The sequence below is a fragment of the Lutra lutra genome, chromosome 7 (assembly GCF_902655055.1).
Source record: "Lutra lutra chromosome 7, mLutLut1.2, whole genome shotgun sequence".
Lineage (NCBI taxonomy): Eukaryota > Metazoa > Chordata > Mammalia > Carnivora > Mustelidae > Lutra > Lutra lutra.
This window is the reverse complement of record NC_062284.1, coordinates 39,970,248-39,989,004: the sequence shown is the minus strand read 5'-3', so window position 1 is coordinate 39,989,004 and position 18,757 is coordinate 39,970,248. Positions and strand designations below refer to the sequence as shown.

The window sequence follows — 18,757 nt, the reverse complement described above, 5'->3', positions numbered from 1 at the left end:
CATGAAACTGGAGTCCAAGGATCAAGTCCCACAGCGGGCTCCCTGCTCGGCAGGGAGTCTGCTTCTCCCTCTGACCTCTCCTCTCTCATGCCCTCTCTCTCACTCACAAATAAATGTTTTTTAAAAAAATAACTAGATTACAAAAATAAAATAATTCAACTTTTATTTAAATGTGGCCTTGTGTGGGGGAAAGAAAATCCCAATGTAGTCTTAGTCAAAGAGGAAAGAGAACAGATTTATTTATTATGGCCTTAGCACTTATTTAGAACTGTATCTCCTTTATTTTTTTAAAGATTTTTATTTATTTATTTGACAGAGAGAGAGAGATCACAAGTAGGCAGAGAGGCAGGCAGAGAGAGAGAGAGAGGGAAGCAGGCTCCCTGCTGAGCAGAGAGCCTGATATGGCGCTTGATCCCAGAACCCTGAGATCATGACCTAAGCCGAAGGCAGAGGCTTAACCCACTGAGCTACTCAGGCGCCCTGTATCTCCCTCTAAACCACTTTTCACTTCTAATCCCTAAATGTAAAGTAAAAATGCAAACAAGCAAAAGCCAACCTCAAAAACCCTGGTTTTGAATACACTCCACGAGAAATGTAACTAAAGCGAAGGGGTAGAAGAAATAGTAATGACATGGATAGAAAGGCTAACATGGATAAGGGAAGATTAAGAGGAAGTCATGAATAGACACAACAACAAAAGAGGGTGTCATGATGTGGAAACAGCTACATAGATGTCATTATATAAACCAAAGTTAAGCTAAGTGATCTACACAGGGGTCAAGGAATTTGTAGTTTATCTTACTAAAGAGAAAGCAGAAAGTACTGGATAATGGAGAAGGATCATAAGAATAAAATGGAGTAACTAGATCTTAGCTATAGAATTATATATTCTAGAATCTAACAGTCCTGATCACATAGATAATATGAGAAGCAAAACAGACCTACAAGGTCTTTCCTAAAATTAGACGTACAAGGGTAGTTATTTACAACTCATTTTTACACTTTCAAATTTCCTGCCTGGATAAAAAAGTCACCTCACTAGCTAGAACCACAGGAATGGCCCTGAAAGTATCTGCTCTCTCACTAGGAACTCCTGCTGCTTTCAGATCCTCATCTAGTTATGTTGATGCACAAATCTTCATAGGGATGAAGGGATGAAGAGTTTAAAAAACGATTCATGGAGGGCACTATTACAATAGACCACTAGCAAGAGCTGGACTTGATTATTTTGCTAGTGATGAGATGGAACAGTACAGGCACTTGTCCAGGGTTTAGTAGTGGTAAATCACAAATCTAGGAATAATAAAGGGTCTTTCCAATAAGAGGGAGTCAATGAATATCTATGGTTGTGGAAAATATCATGAGAGGCTATGCAATCAAAACCATAGATGATGCTGTGTTAGTTGAGAAGTGTGAAATCAATTGGTAGATGTTATTCAGGGGTTAAAAAAAGTCAATTTGACTCACACAACCATTGTGACTCTGTAATGGCAGAAAGCTTAATAAAAAGTCTATGAAGATGGAATCATAAAGTTAGTAAAGAGAGAATACTTTGTCCAGGTACAAGTTTTAGAAATATCTATAATCTTCAGTGCTTTACACAGAGTCATCAAGAAGTCTAACCTAACAGAGAATTTGCCTCTGCTTCTATTTAGTGTCTAAAGAGAGGAATTAGAACAAAGATGAGTACTGGAGAACGTTATAACAGACATATACCTCCCCTTTGGTCAAATAAAAGTCCATAGCTCATTTATCTCTAGAATTTCAGAAGACTTTAAATGAAAAAAGTTTTTTACACATAGAGTTTAGAAAGTTCCTAAAGAAATAACATAACCAATAAGGAAATTGGAAATGACCTTTCCTAGGTAATCCTTTGTCCTGACAACGTGGACTTCTTCCGTGTAGGTCTTGGTCCTGGGACAATAGTGGCATAGTGGCATTATGATATGACATGGTTATCAGAAAGCATTAAAGATTCTTTCTGCAAATCACAATAAAGATAAGCCCCACAAATAAAATAATTTGGCTACCGACACATATGACATTATCAATTTATTATCGACATTTATATAAATACTATACTTCAATATTACATAATTTATTATTATAGGGTACTAGTTATAGATACCACTTATCTGTAATAGAAAGTATTCTATCCCTATGTTAAATTTATTTTTTGTTGAAAGTATATCTGTATATATAAATGTATATATATTATTATATATATAAATGTATATATAATACATATATAAATGAACTGTATATATATAAAACTGTATATATAAATGAACTGTATTTATACTATAGGTATTCCAAAGAGTTCACAGGTAGGAAGATGGGAAATAAAGTAATCATTAAATATGAATGCATAAAATGGCTCTAAAATCTCAGGGGTCTTCAAAGTGAAATGTTATGAAGACCTAGTATAATATTAAAAGTAGCCATATCTTGTTTGAAAAGCAGCTTTATAGTTTTCCTTTACTTATATCCTTATTAGATTATAGAGTCCCTGGGGTTTAAAATTATAAAGCACTAGAGAAACTCTTAACAGCCCAGAAATTAGTGGTAGAGAATAACAGTCTTAACGCTGGACGGGTTTAACAGAACAAGGGCACAATCTTATATCCTATTTCCTTATCAAGCAAGTATATACCATGTTGGAGGAATGCCTTCCCTAAACTCTATTAAGTATTCTTTTAGGGCTTCTAGCTCTACACCAACAGCCAAAGGAATGTTATAGATTTTGTTGTAGATCAGTTAATCAGCCACTGGGTCAGAGGAGGGAAAGTGACTCTAACTCTTATAAAAGAATGTGCTCTTTGGGGGGCCTGGGTGGCTCAATCTGTCAAGTGTCAGACTCTTGCTTTCAGTTCAGGTCATGAACTCAGGGTCATGGGATCAAGCCCCCTGAGTTAGATGCTCAGTGGGGAGTTTGCTAGAGATTTTCTCTCCCTTTCCATCTTCCTCTATCCCTCCTCCTGCTCATGTGCTTTCTCTCTAAAATAAATAAATAAATCATGAAGTGGGGGGGGGGGGGAACCACACCCAGAATGTTCTTCTTAAAAAAAAAAAAAAAAAAAAAAAAAGTACTCATTAAGTACTCTGCCAGATGTAAAGCAGTGTCTTATTTACAGACCCTCAGGACTAGATAGTTCAATAGGAATACAGGAAATATGACCGGACTGAGAGGATTATAATGGGGCATAAATAAATTGTTCACAAGCCTACAAGATCCCTGGAAAACAAAGGATTTGCATCATATTAAAATGGAGCTATTTCACTAAATGTAATGCATGTTCCTTATTTGGACCCTGGTTTGAACAAATCGTTTATCAAACAATTTGAGGGACAAATGGGAAACTTGAATATGGCTTGTGTATTAGATGATATTAAAAACTGTAGTTAATTTTGTTAGATACAGTAATGGTACTGTGATGTGAAAGGAAAATGTTCTTGTTTAGAGAAGCATATTGAAATATAAGCAAAAATAGGTGAAAATAGTCAATACCAAATTACTGACAGTGATGAGTATAATAGGCATTTAATAATTTAATTTTAATAATTTTAAATAATTTTAATAATTTAATGACATTAAATTAGTGTCATTACTTTTTTCTAAGTTTGCCATTTTTCATAAAAAACAAAAAAAGCAGTGTTACTGTTTCAGTTTTGTGGTCACTACAGTAAACAAGGGAAACTAAGCATTTCCCTTAGTGACTGACTACCAAAACAGTTGTTCTCATTTATCCCTTCTATAAAAACAGGATTACCTTAGTGAAGAATGATGTTCCTAAATTTCTCTGGTTTTCTATTCTTTATCGCACCCACTTAACAAAGTCCCAAATCTAGAATAACAAGCTAGCTACCTTTGCCATGCCTCATGAATACTTCTGCAGAAAGATTACACAAGAGGTATATTCATGTAATAATTACCATCCTCAAGACTACCTTAATTTCTCTAATTAGAACTTTCTCCTACATGCTATAAAAACTATTTCAAACGACCTCCTGCAAATTTGTTACCGAACTTAACTTCTCAATCTTAGTAAATGATCTTGCCTTCCAAATAGTAGCAGACACTAGGAAGCATTTAAACAGTAGCTTTCTCTACTTCCTGCCATCAGATCTATAAATTAGCTGTACTCATAGTCTATTCCTTTCCTCCTATACAACGAAGAAGTCTCTCTTTCAACTAAGGGTTAACCCCTTTCGCCTGTAAAAATTTCTATCCTTTCTCACCTCCTTAGGAGCCTTCTCTCATGAACTATCTCCCTCCGGTATCTTCAACCTTTCTCTCTCTACTGAGTCATTCAATATTGAAACATGATCACATCTCTCATATTAAACAACAACAACAACAACAACAACAACAACACCCCTCTGGATCCATACTCCACTACAGCTCTGAGCCATTGATGTCTATGCCTCCCTCATACAGTTTCAGTTTACTATCATGTTTCTAGTTCCTGACGTCCCAATCATTTCCTAACCAATTCAAATTGAGTTTTTTCTGCTGCAACCATTCTCTAAAAGATACCAATGAAATCCATATCATGTTTTACTCCCAGTGTTGTCATCTTCCACATCTTCTCAACAGCATTTAACAACTGAGATCTCCAGTCTTCTTGAAATACTCTCTCCCTGCTGTCTTACATGATACCATACTCTTTAGATTTTCCTTTTCTTCTTTTCTTTCTCAGTCTCCTTTGCCAGTTCATACTCCTTTAGTTGATTCTTAAATACTGGCTCTCCTTAAATCTTGGTCCTAAGTCTTCTCTTTTCTCCCCATTCTTTATTTTCCTTGTAAATCTCATCCTCTCCCAAAATTACTATTTATACACAAAAATTATTCCAGTCTTGAAACATTTGCCCAACATTTCCACTTGGAGATACGCCTCAGAAGCGCCTCTAACAGTTCCAAGGCTGATTCGTGCTATTTGTTGTCTTTTTTTCAGTGTTCTCGGTGTCAATGAAGGGCACTGCCATTTTATCCAGTTCTGCATGCTCAGAGCCCAGAAAACATTCTTTCTTAGTTTTTACATCCTAATCACCAAATCTGGTGGATTGTACCTCCTAAATTTCTATGGAATCTTTCTACTCTCCATTTCTTTACCATCCTAGTCCAAGTCACTATAACATCTTACTTGGCCCCTGCAATAGTCTAAGTCCACATCCACATTTACCCAAAAGTCCAAAGCACCTTAATGTTGTACAAAGGGGACACGAAGATAACACAACACCTCAGATACACTGTTTAGCCAGAGAATAAGGTTTACTGAGAAAAATGTGAAAGCAGAGAAAGAGCAGAATGCACCTGTTCTCTGAGTTATCATTATCTCACAGAAATGTATACTTTGTCCAGAAACAGATACCTGGTAGAAAGTGTTTGAAGAGAGGTACCCCCCTTCCCCAACCACATAGAAACATTGGGAATACCTAGGTGACTAGTAAAGGATTTCTGTTCAGAGACATAGCCTTGACAGAAAAGAGAATGCCTACAGTTTAGTTTGAGGAGGTTGCCTAACCACCATCAATGACAGGCAGAGATCTTGTTTTCCCATTGAACTATCTCACCCCTGCTGAGCACCCCCCCCCCAAAAAAAAGCCCCAAAACAAAAAGAACCACTAGGCCATCAGGAGACCAAGGTGTGTTTCTCCTCTTAACTCAAGACTCTACAAGATCTGGTACCTGTTTATCTTTTTAGTATTACATCATGCCTCTTAATTTCTATGCTTTAACCACACAGGCCTTCTTTTCATTCCTTAAGGAATTGAGTTCTTTCCCTTCTCCAGGCTTTTGCATACACATGCTCTATCTGCTTAGTTAATCCTTTTTTTGCTAACTGATTAAACTCCTACAAGATTCATTCTTCAAGTCTCAGTTTATTTTTTTTTAATTTTTAAAAAAGATTTTATTTATTTATTTGAGAGAGCGAGAGAGCACAAGCAGGGGAGCAGCAGGCAGAGGGAGGGAGAATCAGGCAAGGAGCCTGATGCAGGGGGCCGATCCCAGGACACTGAGATCCTGACCCCAGGCGAAGGCAAACGCTTTAACGACTGAGCCACCCATGTGCCCCCAAGTCTCAGTTTAAATGTTCCCTTCCCAAGAAATCTTTCCTGACATACCTAGCTAGGTTATAAGTCCTGATAACAGCACTCACAGCATGTTTATGAACCCCTTAAAGTGTATCCCAATAGAAATAATAACTATTTGTACAATTATTTAACATATGTTTCTTGCCAAACTCAGGGGTCCTAAATGGTAGGAACCAAAGCTGCCATGCTCAGGCTGCAACACTTGGCTGAGTACCCAGACACAATCATGCTTAATAGTATTTGTTAAATGACTGAGGTGTGGACTTGAAGAGATCCGGTCAAGCAAGATGACTTAGCAATATACACTATATGGCAGTAATTCTGATTCTAAGTTTTGGAGCCTTAAATTTCTGAAAAGTATGGGTGACTCTGGGCCAGCACCTAGCACACAACTACCTCAAATGTGGGAACAATACAAATGAACCCCTGCTCTAACTAATACAACAAGAGAGCTAAGGCTTTAGAGTATTTTTTAATTTTTTTTTTTTAAGATTTTATTTATTTACTTGACAGGCAGAGATCACAAGTAGGCAGAGAGGCAGGCAGAGAGAGAGAGGAGAAAGCAGGCTCCCCATGGAGCAGAGAGCCCGATGTGGGGCTCGATCCCAGGACTTCTGGGATCATGACCTGAGCCGAAGGCAGAGGCCTTAACCCACTGAGCCACCCAGGTGCCCCTTAAATTAATTTTTTAAAATTTAAATTCCAGTGTAATTAACATACAGTGTTATTAGTTTCAGGTGTACAATATAGTGATTCAACAATTCCACATACTGCTCAGTACTTAGGGCATTCATATGTAAGCAAACAAATCACTATTTTACACTGCTTTGTGCAATTCATTGATTAAAGTGTTGAAGCAAATATGAAGACCCCATTTCTAACTTCAATCCACTTACTTTCATTTAGAGAAAGAAGGCACATTTACACGAAAAGACAACTGGTAACTAGGTACTCATCCATAAGGGAAATAAGAATGACATGGCTCACAGCAGCTAGAGGAGGTTGGGTAAAGTAGTGATCCTCAGCATCAGCTGTACATTTAAATCACCTGGGGAGCATTTAACAAATACAGATCCTTAGGTCCTACCTTTACACATTCTGATTGAACTGAGTTTGTAGTGAAGTCTGGGCATTGGTATTTTTTAAAAAGCTTCCAAGTAGTTCTAGCATACAACCTGGTTGAGAACTACTGGTTTTAGGAGAAAAGGAGTAGCTGTACTGGAGAGTTAGTATTTGAAAGGCTTCTTAAAAGCTAGGTGAAATGTGGATAAGCTAAGAGGAGTGAGGATCTTTTCAAATAGGAATTAAGGAGTAAGAAATGATGGAAAAAGTGCAGAAATGGTAAAGCATTAAGTGTGTATGAAGACAGATGATTATTAATGAGTAGGCAGACTATATGGCTAAGTACAGTGTTGGCACAGGACGATAGCAGAAAACACCTTGCATTTTTATCTTCTAAGCACTGAGTGCTACTGAGCATTTTTCCTATATTACTGACACGATCAGAGTAGTATTCTACCATGGAAGGCCCCCTTAAGTTGCGGAACTCCTCAAATAGGCAGCAGCTGTCAAAATGGAAGAGATATGGGTGAAGAAATGACAAAGAGGATAAATCAGTAAGATTTTTTTGCAGAGCCATAAATGGCATAAGAAGAATTTAAAGTCACACTGATAGCTTTAGTAATAATAAACACTATCATAAAGACAAATCCTCATTCTTTCTTCTAACTTCCCCTCAAAGATATACATCCATCTTTAGCAATCATAGTTCTATCTCTTTATCTTTTTTTCTTAGGAAATAATATTTTTTAACACAGTAATCTGTGAAAAAGGAGTTGAGAATTAAAACAAAAAGCTGATTTGAAGTAACACTTAAATTGTGAATCCACTGCATCCTAAATATTTAATAATTACCTTCATAAATCCGATGAATAAAGAATATTATGCTGAATTTATTTTTATTTTGAAGTAGATCATAAGACACCTCTAAATCCAGCTCCTTTAATTTAGAATAACAATTAAATAGCTATTTCTATATCATACCTTGTATTTGGTCATGGTGCTAAAATGATTATTCCGAAAGAACACACAAAGTTCTCCTTCCTGAACCGTTGAAGTTAGTTCACATAATCCATGGTATGTCAGTTGAGTGGCTGTGTTATTTAGAAACTGCTCAGCTACAAAGCCTATGGAACCAATGCATAATATTAGATAGAAGAATAATTTCAGAATTAAAAAGTTTTTTCTATTTATATTGTGGTCCAAGTATGAAGAAAGGCCAATCAAAATAAGATTTAACTACTATAACATGATGACTCCAAATTGAAGATTTTTCTTTGTAATTCTGCTATGGAAGATGTGTCTATAGACATTCTTCATCCTAAAGAAACAGTTACATGAGCTTCTTTTTAACAATAAATGTATTTGCTTATACTCCACCTACTTCCAAAAAGGATTTTAGGCAACTACCAATAGAAGATACAGACAAAATAACACTAAAGCCTATTAAAACAAATAAGAAGGCATGAGTTAGCAATTTAAAAAGTAGGAATTAAAGATGTATGTCAACAGTGACTTTCCCAGTGGAAAGGTGTTTAACAACTTCAGTTGTTTTAAGATGTTAACAAAGACCCTAGATAATTCTCAATTCACAAACTGTTCAGTTTTTGCTAAATAAAAGACTAAAAACTTAAAGTAGGTGTGAGACTAAGTAGAAAAAATTGGGATAACTGATGCCACTTTTATCCTAATGTCCTTCCACATATACCACTCATTATGTAGATATATCAAGTTCAGAGACAGAAATGATCTCTTTTCTTTTCAAACACAGTGAAATATAAAGTTTACTGGGGTTTAATTTAAAAGATGTATGTACAGTTGATCCTCATTATTTGTGTACTTTCATACCTGCAAACTTGCCTAGTAACTAAAATTTATTTATGAATCCAAAAATCAATACTTGCTGTGCTTCAGGGTAAATCTTGGATCTGGGCAAAGTGGCAAAATTTTTGAGTCACTCAATGCACACATTCCCCACTGAGGTCAAGCAAGGCAATGTTCTGCCTTCTTATTTCAGCTTTCTTACTATAAACAGACTTTTCACAGTCTGTTAGGTATGCCTTTCGGGGTGTGTAAAATGGCCCTCAAGCATACTGCTGAAGTGCTGGGGAGTCAAAGGCTGTGATGTGCCCTATAGAGAAAACACATTTTTGCAGATTCATTCAGACATGAGTTATAGTGCTGTTGGCCACGTGTTTGATGTTAATGAATCAACAATATGTATTAAATAAATGTCTAAATAAATAAATAAATGTCTCTAAACAGAAACACAAATAAAACAAGGTTATATTTTCATTTGTGATGAAAATCTTGTGACCAGAGGCTCATAGGAACCTACTCTTGTGTTTCCCCTAGGAGCAGTGGCTCAGTATTCATGAATTGAATGTTCACAGCAACTTTACAGAATGTAACTACCAGGAATAATGAGAATCTGTGTAAATAACTTGAAAACCTGTATTCTTCTTCTTTCCTTCTTTTTTCTTCCTTCATCCTTATGCTCCTTTCCTTTAATAAGGAATGTCTCAGTAGCAATGGGGGTGAGGGTGGGGGTGGGGTAGGGTGGAACAGAAAGCTCTAAAAAGTTTTATAAGTGGGCAGAGAGGCGCAGTTACAGGGAGAAAAGAGAAACCTCCATTAAGAAACTGACACCTCAACAAGAAATTGAAAATAAACTTGGTAGGGCCAGAGGCAGCTGGATGACATAGGTTTATTCCACTCCCTCTCTATCCCTCACCCTTAGTGTCAAGCTAGAGCATTTCAAGCTGCAAAGTGGTTGTAAAAAGCTACCAATGTATCACACTATTCCAAGGAATTGGTTAAGGCTGGAGGGGAAGTGCAAAAAAGTTATATAGAAGGTCCCTGCCAAAGGAAATTTATAGCTCATTTGCAACTTCCTGCATTTATATATTTAGAAGAGCTCCCTGTTTCAATTATTACCATTACTTTGCAAAGTACTAAGTTACTGAGGACAATATATCAGTTATATACTAAAGCACTTGCTATATATAACAGTAAGTCTTAAGCACTATACCTATGCTGAGAAGTAGCACTGCTCTATGTAATATCCATGTTACTAAATGCTTCCTTCAGAAAGATGTTTCTAAATACCCCTCCCACATCTCACACAATATCCTCTCTAAAAATTCCTTTCAAAAAGATAAAAAAAAAAAAAAAAGAGTGGAGGGGTGCATGGGTGGCTCAGTCGTTGGGTGTCTGCCTTTGGCTCAGGTCGTGATCCCAGGGTCCTGGGATCAAGCACCGCATCGGGCTCCCTGCTTGGCGGGAAGCCTGCTTTTCTCTCTCCCGTACCCCCTGCTTCTGTTCCCAATCTCGCTGTGTCACTCTCTGTCAAATAAATTTTAAAAAATTTAAAAAAAAAATGAGTGGAGATTACTGAATTCACAACATTATTTCATGTGTGTGAAATTCAAAAATGCTACACTAGAAAGGTCTTTCTCAGCTACTACTTTCTAGAGAACAGGATATCAGCTCAAGAGAGAATACATGAAAAAAAAAAAAGAATACATGACTTGCTCAAGGACATAAAACTAGTTACAGCAAAGTGAAGACTGGAGGCCAGGAGAATTACTGTTATTAAGTTTAAAAATTTAGTGCTGATTATTATAAATGCAAACTGAATTGTATTTCTCCCAAGCCATAAAACATATTCTAATTTAGACTTATAGAGAACAATGTTTCCTAATTCTTTTGCCAACTCTTAAAATGAGCCCTGTGATTTTCATGGAATATTTAAAAGCTTAATGGAGGAGAAGAAAACACTTTTTATTTTACAGAAGACTGCCAACTAATAAACATAGAAGGAATAAGAGAAATATCATAATCACCATAGTAGGGGTTGATTCAGACAAGAACCAGTGAATGTCAATTGTACTAGCTAAAAGATTATTAGGGAACAGGGTATTCACACAGTTTCAAAGCACGATATCAGAGATTACTAATTAATTACAAAAGGCAAGGGCATCTTTACAACAAAGAAATCTGGCAGATACTGCCTTAATCATATTTCAACATCACCAATAATGGGATAATCAGACATCTTGTACCACCTGAATGTGATGCACTGGGAAAGGCATGGTATCCAGCACCTATGTAGTATTCCCACCAAAAATATATGACCTATTCTACTCATGACGAAACAATCAAATGAATCCAAATTGAGGACTATTCTACAAAAAAACTGGCCTGGACTAATTAAGAAAAGTCAGTATCAGAAAAGACCAAAAAGAAAAAAAAGAAGAGAAAAAAGATTTGGGATCTGTTCTAGATTACAGGAAGCTCAATTGAAATGACAATTAAATGATTCTTGATTGGAACCTACACTGAAAAATCTTCAAAGCTAAAAGGGGCATTATTGGGACAATTGGAAAATTGAGAACATGAATAGTATTATTAGATAAGTATACTGTATTTGCTACAAGTAGCATCATTTGCATTGATGCTAAATTTCCTGAGATAATTGTATTATGACTACATAGAACTCTTGTTTTTAGGAGACAACTGCTGAAGCATTAATGGATAAAGTTCTATGATACTTGCAATTAATTCTCACATGATTTAGGAAAGTGTGTGTGTGTGTGTGTGTGTGTGTGTGTGTCTACAGAGAAAGAAAGCAAAACTTCAATATGTTAATAATTGGTGAATTCAGGCAAAGTGGATTATAATCATTGTACTATTCCAATTTTTTCATGAGTCTGAGTTTTCAAAATAAAGAAAAAGAAGAGTAAATCAGTATCATTTAATCAGAAAGAACATGAATTCAAACTATAATCTTCACTGTTGATGGCATATGATAAAAGCTCAATAAATATTTAAATAAATGAATATCCTGGAATTACTTGAGCTTTTTTTTAAACTTAGGAATAACTGTTAAAGAAGAAATTATTCCTAAGAAAGCAACTGGAATTAAATGACCAGCTCAAGCAAAGTCTGGCAGCTGGTACTGTGCGTTTTTTTTTTTTTTCCTTACTGATTTTTGCTGCCATGCCATAACCATCATTATAACTAGATTCAAAAAAGTACTGTCACCCAAAAGATGTAGCAAATAATACATACTCTCTAAGTACATGTAAAAGTTCTGTACTTTTACTTACAAGGTATTGCCATCAAAAGAAAAAAAAATGTTATCTGAAAGAAGGTAAAAGAATATCTAATTCTATTTAGCTAAATAACATTGGTTTTTCATCAAAAAGAATGATAGTAAAAATATATCTTGTATCCTACACCTTACAGAGATGAAATATTTGAATTAAAAAAAAAAAAGTAGTTACCACCTGAGATTAAAGCTTAATACTTTTTAATAAAGAAGGTTTAGAAATAAACCACCTTTGGGATATTTTATTGATTCAGAAGGAAAGTTACAGTTGTGGGCCAAAGAGAATAAGGAAGCAGACTCCTTCAGCTGAACACTATACCCAAGAAATATGAGGAAGAAAACAATGCGAGGAAGCTAAATTGCTATATTGTAAGTAAAAATGTCCATTGTGGTCTTTTCTTTCCTATACCATTTCTTAGTGCCTATACAAATAAACTACTGTAACTGAATAATTATTTCAAACAGACTATACATTTGTAGTATACTGAAATCTGTATAAAATTATTCCTTGCTATAAAAATCTGACATGCAGAATTCTACCATATAAAATTTATATACCAAGAAATTAATCAATTCTGGTACATATTGCCCCAAAATTCTATAGCACTAAAGAGGGTGATTCCTTCCTTGCTTTTATCAAGGAGTTCTTCTCAAGGTATCAATACTATATAAATTAGTTACAGTTTATGTTAGAGAAATAGTAACAATAATTGTAATATCAGGTAGAGAGAAAGGAGAAGTGACGAAGGGGCTGGATTTTTGTTGTTGTTCACTTTGTTAATTAGCATATTGCCTAAGTACATTACATTACTTGTTACATTACAGCCTGGCTTAGGAAAAATGCTGTTATCAAGTATTCCCCATAGCTTCCCATCCTATAAGCCTGTTCACCCAAACATCATTTTTACAGCTATCATTCCATTTATTAACACTTGCTGAATCCTATGTCCCCTCAATTACTACTGAATAGCATATCAGAAATTACAGAGAGCAGGCATCTACACATGGAAATTTTTTTTATAGTCTATTTGTTCAGGAATATATAGTAATGAAAGTTTGGGTAAGAAAGGAAAAGTTCTAGTGAATGGAATTTTGTTAATTGAAAGTATTTTTTTTATAATTTTTTTTATTTTTTATAAAATTTGAAAGTATTTTTAACAGCTTTTGTTGCTCCTCTGTCCCCTAAAATTAAAATTTTGTTGCCTTGGGTTGCAGTGAAAGAGCTGTTATACAAATCAGTGATTGGTATCCCTGCATATTTATGTATTTATTGAAAGTAAAAACCTAGGATGATTACAAAAAAAAAAACCACACCAAAAACCTAGGATAAGTCTCCACTAAAATACTCTCTTTTCCTGCTACCTGCTTCTTGAATAAACATTTAAATTTATGGGTAATTGAATAATTACTTGATTAATGTAGCATGTGATACATGTAAATAGCTTCTCATATGTTCTTATATACTCTTGTAGTCACTTAGGTATATTTTTAATGTGGTGATTATAATCAACTTTTATTATACCTCATGTAAAAGACCTGTGTCTGAGAGGATGATGATGACGAAGCCCATTCCCTATTCTCATCATTTCCTCTCTCGTTTATCCTTCAAACGGAGGAGAACAGGAGCCCAGCCCAAGTATTCATGCACATTTATAAGTGAAGTGGGCTGTAGGAAAGGTATATCCAAATACTATGGATCCCAAAAGCACTCTGGTTTCAAATGTACTTTTCTCTTCATTGACCAGAACACAGATTGAAAAAAACATGAAACTGCTTCTATAATGATAAATTTAAAAATTTTAATTAGTTAGGGATTAGGAAATCTGATGATCTGAGGTATACTTTCATTTAGAATGGTTCTCTGATACACTATATTGTACTGAAACATAAGGCAGAACTCTATTAAAATAAACACTTGAGTACATAATACTCATTTCAATCAATTAGAGGAGGAATTGTAAAGTTCACTCAGTACTCCCAAATAATAATCCTTTTGTAAGAAAGGTAATTATCAATAACTCCTGGGCAATTGACCATATCAAAGCTAACAAGTGATTCCAAAGACTTTTAGTAGAATCCAGGCCTGATTTTAGAAGTCAAGTGAAAAGCATTCTAGATAAAAAACCTTTCACTGGTATCTTTATGAATAATTACTTCTTTTATAATTCCTACAAGTAGCATCACTTGGATTCTTTAGAAGTCTTATTTGTGACACTTAAAAGCTACTAAAAAATTATAACACAAATTATTTTGCCAAGAATAAATCAGGTATTAGGAGCACTCACCCACCTTCACTAACGAGCTCACTATTGTCTGACTGCTTACAAGAGATGATCTTCTCCACTAGTTGGTTGTAGCTGCAGTTACCAACAGCTTTTACAATGTCATCAATCTAGAAAACAAATGACTGTCTCACTAATCACGGTAAGATTAAAAACAATAACAAAGAAACCCATATCACTTTTTAGGGTTTTATTCTAATATTAAATGTAAAAATATTACTTATGAAAAAGAAAATCAACATCCAACAGTTCCTAATTTTGTTTACAGCTCATTATAACATATTATGAAAAATATTGCTTAGCTGTATTTCAATTACGCAAAAAATGATGAAATGGGATTATAACATGCAACTTTATTTCTTAAGGTTGTGAAGATGCATTTAAGTGATTAAAATAAAAAATAAACCATTTCAGGGGGAAAAATAAGAACATTTCATTTTTTTCTAAAAAACAAATATTCTGTATTTAGAGCAAGGCAAATCTAAAGATAATTTATGGGATTAACAAAGTTCTCCCATTTTATTTATTTAGTCCTTAGGAAAGTATAGTGGAGATGCAAGTAGACATAACCATATCATTTTCCTGAAGAAAAGTTAATATATATTAATCAGGGATAGAATTTGCCTCATGAGACTTATTTAATCTTTGTCCTTGGCAGTAAAGTAGAAAAGTAAATGCAATGTCTTAAGATATAGGAAAATGAAATTGGGCATCTCTACTCTCCTCCCATTATACTTTGCTTTGACTATTGAAGAAAAATAGGTTTCTGGTGTTTAAACACCTTGTTTTGATTGCCATCCCATCTGTAACATATATTTACTTTTAATCTATTTACATGTACTACTGTATTGATTAAACAAATACAAATTAATATAATGATATAACATAAGAGGGCCAATGTTTTCTTTCCACATCCAAATGATCTTCTTGAACACTTATACTTTGAATACAATTCTTCACATAGTATCTGTACAAATAATACTCTGGACAATAGTTCTCAAACTGGAGAGCTTGTAAAAAAGATCTAAAAGAATTCCAGGCTCAAGTTGCTTCTCAATTGTCTAAATTTTCATTCCACTGTTGCATAGCAAAGTTTAGGGAAAACTGCCCTAGGCTACAATTATTTTGTTCCTGCAAAATTCTAGGATAGAAAACGCCTCTGAACCATTGTGGGACCAACTATTGAGAAGAGCAGTTAATTGAAAAAAAGTCAAAGCAAGGAGTTGTGAAAAAATTTTATATATACACCTTGAACATTTCATGTTAAAATACACAATGTATTCACTTGTGTCTTTTGATGTAGAGCCAAATAACTTTTTCTTTGAAAGCAGAATCTTAAATTCTATGTAAACAACATAAGAGTATGGCTTCCAGTTTTTATTTAAAGTGAAAACTTAGACCCTTAAGAAGCAATCTGAGGGCACAGCAACTTTAGATTTTCATTATTTTTCTTAACACTTTTACTCTTTATAGCAATTTTCTTTAGTGACTCAACTTCATTAAGTCTTTCCAAAAGGTATGAATTTTTAATCCTAAGGAATCCACAAAATACAAATACAAGATCAATACACAAAAATCAACTGCACTTCTATAGACCAGCAATAAACAATATGAAGATTTCAATACAGAGATTTCATAGGCCAAATCTCTACATTAGCATTTCAGTAAATGAATTCATTTGGGAGCCTTTTATGCACTGCTGTGTACCAGTTGCTGTTAGAGACTGCAGGCTCAGCAGTGAACAAAAGAGATGGTCTGTGCTTTCATTAAGGTTACATTCTAGAGTAAAGACAAACAACAAACCAAATGAGCAAATATATGCTAGGTAGTTAGATGTAGTGGTGTACAGCTGTTTTTGTTCATTTTCACTGTATAGTATTCCATAGTATGGATATAGCATAATATAATTTTTTTTCACTCATTTTTTGATGGCTAAGTTGCTTGCAGTTTTGGGATATGACAAAAAATATCGCCATGAATAGCCTTATACATTTATCCAATTCTACACACAAAGAGTTTCTCTAGGAAATATGTTTAGTCAAATTGCTAAGTCTTAAGGTATGCTTATCATCAACTTTACTTTAGAACTCCAAACTGCTTTCCAAAGCAGAAAGCCAATTTATTTCCTCATCAGCGCGAAATGAGAATTCTCTACATTGCACATCTTCTCCAACATTTAGTACTGTCAGACTTTTAAATATTAATTGTTCTATGTTCTAATGGGCATATAGTGATAACTCATTTTGGTTTTTATTTCCATTTCCCTAATGACTAGTTCATATGTTCACTAGTTGTTTGGATATCCATTTTTATAAAATGCCTGTTCAAATAATTTGCTTCCTTTTTTAAATGAGGTTGTTTATCTTAAAACACACACATATATATATATATATATTTGTAGTAGCTCTTTATTCATTATATAAGTTGTAATCCTCTCAGGGGCTTGCTTTTACATTTTCTTCAGGATTTCTTTAAATAAATACAAGTTCTCAATTTTAATGTAGTCATGTTTACCAAAGCTCTCCATGGTTAATGTATTTGTTTAAAAATCCTTTCCTATCAATAAGGTCAGAAACATACTCTCAAACTTATTTAGTTTTAGCTTTTACAGTTAAACATCAATGCATATGGAACAGAATTTTATGCTCTGAGTTGGAGGAAATGATTTCATTCTTTTTAATTGACTATCGAATTAGAAATCTGAACTGGCTATCTAACTGGCTATCTAATTAAATTTGTAAAGGCTACCTTATTGCCTTAGCACCTTTTATTATAAGGACTCCCTGTTGCTCTACAGTGCCCTCTTTCTGTCTATGTATGCATGGTCTTTTGGCTTCTCTATTCTCTATCATTTGTCCAATTCTTAATTATAATATTTAAGGTATTTCCTATCTGGAAGAGCAAGCCCTCCTTGCTTGTTCTGCTTCAAGTATATCATAGCTTCTGTTCCCAGCCCTTTGCATTTCCACATAAATTGCAGAATCCAATTGTCTCATTCCACAACTACTCCCCATAAATCTGTTAGGATTTTGTTTGGGGTCATACTGAAACTATAACTTACTTTAGAGAGAATAGACATCTGTATAAATTGTCTTAAAATCTAAAATCTAAGAATAGAGACTTACATTTACATAGGTCTCTAATTTCTCTCAAATTTAAAATTGTTCATGCAGAGATCTTGTGCATCTTTTTGTCAGCTTTATTCCTAAGAACTTATGCTATGTAAATGACATATTTTTAAAATTTCATTTTCTGTCATTTTATTTATTTATTAAAAAGATTTTGTTTTTAAGTAATCTCTATACCCAGTGTGGGGATCAAACTCACAACGCTGAGATCAAGAGTTGTGTACTCTACCAAATGAGCCAGCCAGGTGCCCCTTCTGTTTCTCATTTTAAAATTCTCTTTGAAGAAGGTTTACTTCAAGAATTTTGAAGATTTTAGCTTTGTTAATCTTCATTATTATATATTTACTATTTTAATACTCTTTGCTTTTTTAAAAAATACTTTCTGGGGACGCCTGGGTGGCTCAGTTGGTTAAGCAGCTGCCTTCGGCTCAGGTCATGATCCCAGCATCCTGGGATCGAGTCCCGCATCGGGCTCCTTGCTCGTCAGGGAACCTGCTTCTCCCTCTGCCTCTGCCTGCCATTCTGTCTGCCTGTGCTCGCTCTCTCTCCCTTGCTCTCTCTGACAAATAAATAAATAAAATCTTTAAAAAAAAAAAAAATAAAAAAAATAAAAAATACTTTCTGATCTTTTTTTTTTAGCACTTTCTGCTATTTAAAAGGTATATAGTTTATTGGCTTTTAATCTTTTCTTACTCATTAATTAATGAATTTAGGATTTTAAAAATCCCTCTACTCGCAAGTTTTGATATGGACTTAGTTATTGTGCAGGTAAAAATATACTCTAACTTTCATTATCAATTTTTGGTGCAAACAATGTCTGTTGTTTTTCTACTGATTTCTCTAGCTCAATCGCACTGTGGTCAAAGGATATTCTACATTCTATGTGATTTAAATCCTTAGAAATTTGGTGAAACTTGCTTTATGGCCCTATAGTAGGTCAGTTTTTGTAAATTTCATGAATGTATAAAAAGAATGAATTGTCAGGTTCAAGAAAAAAAAAAGAGAAAATGTCATGGACAGGAGGAGACAAGGAAGATAGGATGATTAAATGCAATGTGTTATTCTAGATTAGATTATGG

General features: G+C 34.5%; 1 protein-coding gene across 4 annotated transcripts in view; it reads right to left on the bottom strand.

Moving 5' to 3' along the window:
• Positions 1-18,757, bottom strand: part of MINDY2 (MINDY lysine 48 deubiquitinase 2) — a 76,099-nt gene that overhangs the window by 14,653 nt on the left and 42,689 nt on the right. For 3 of the 4 annotated variants that reach the window (XM_047736105.1, XM_047736106.1, XM_047736107.1), the window contains exons 5-6: positions 14,558-14,660; positions 8,140-8,282 (exon numbers count right to left, since the gene is read on the bottom strand). The exons of the other annotated variant lie outside the window; for it this stretch is intronic. In XM_047736105.1, the coding sequence (XP_047592061.1) occupies positions 8,140-8,282; positions 14,558-14,660 (246 nt within the window). The remainder of the gene's footprint in view (positions 1-8,139; positions 8,283-14,557; positions 14,661-18,757) is intronic. 4 annotated transcript variants of the gene reach the window in all.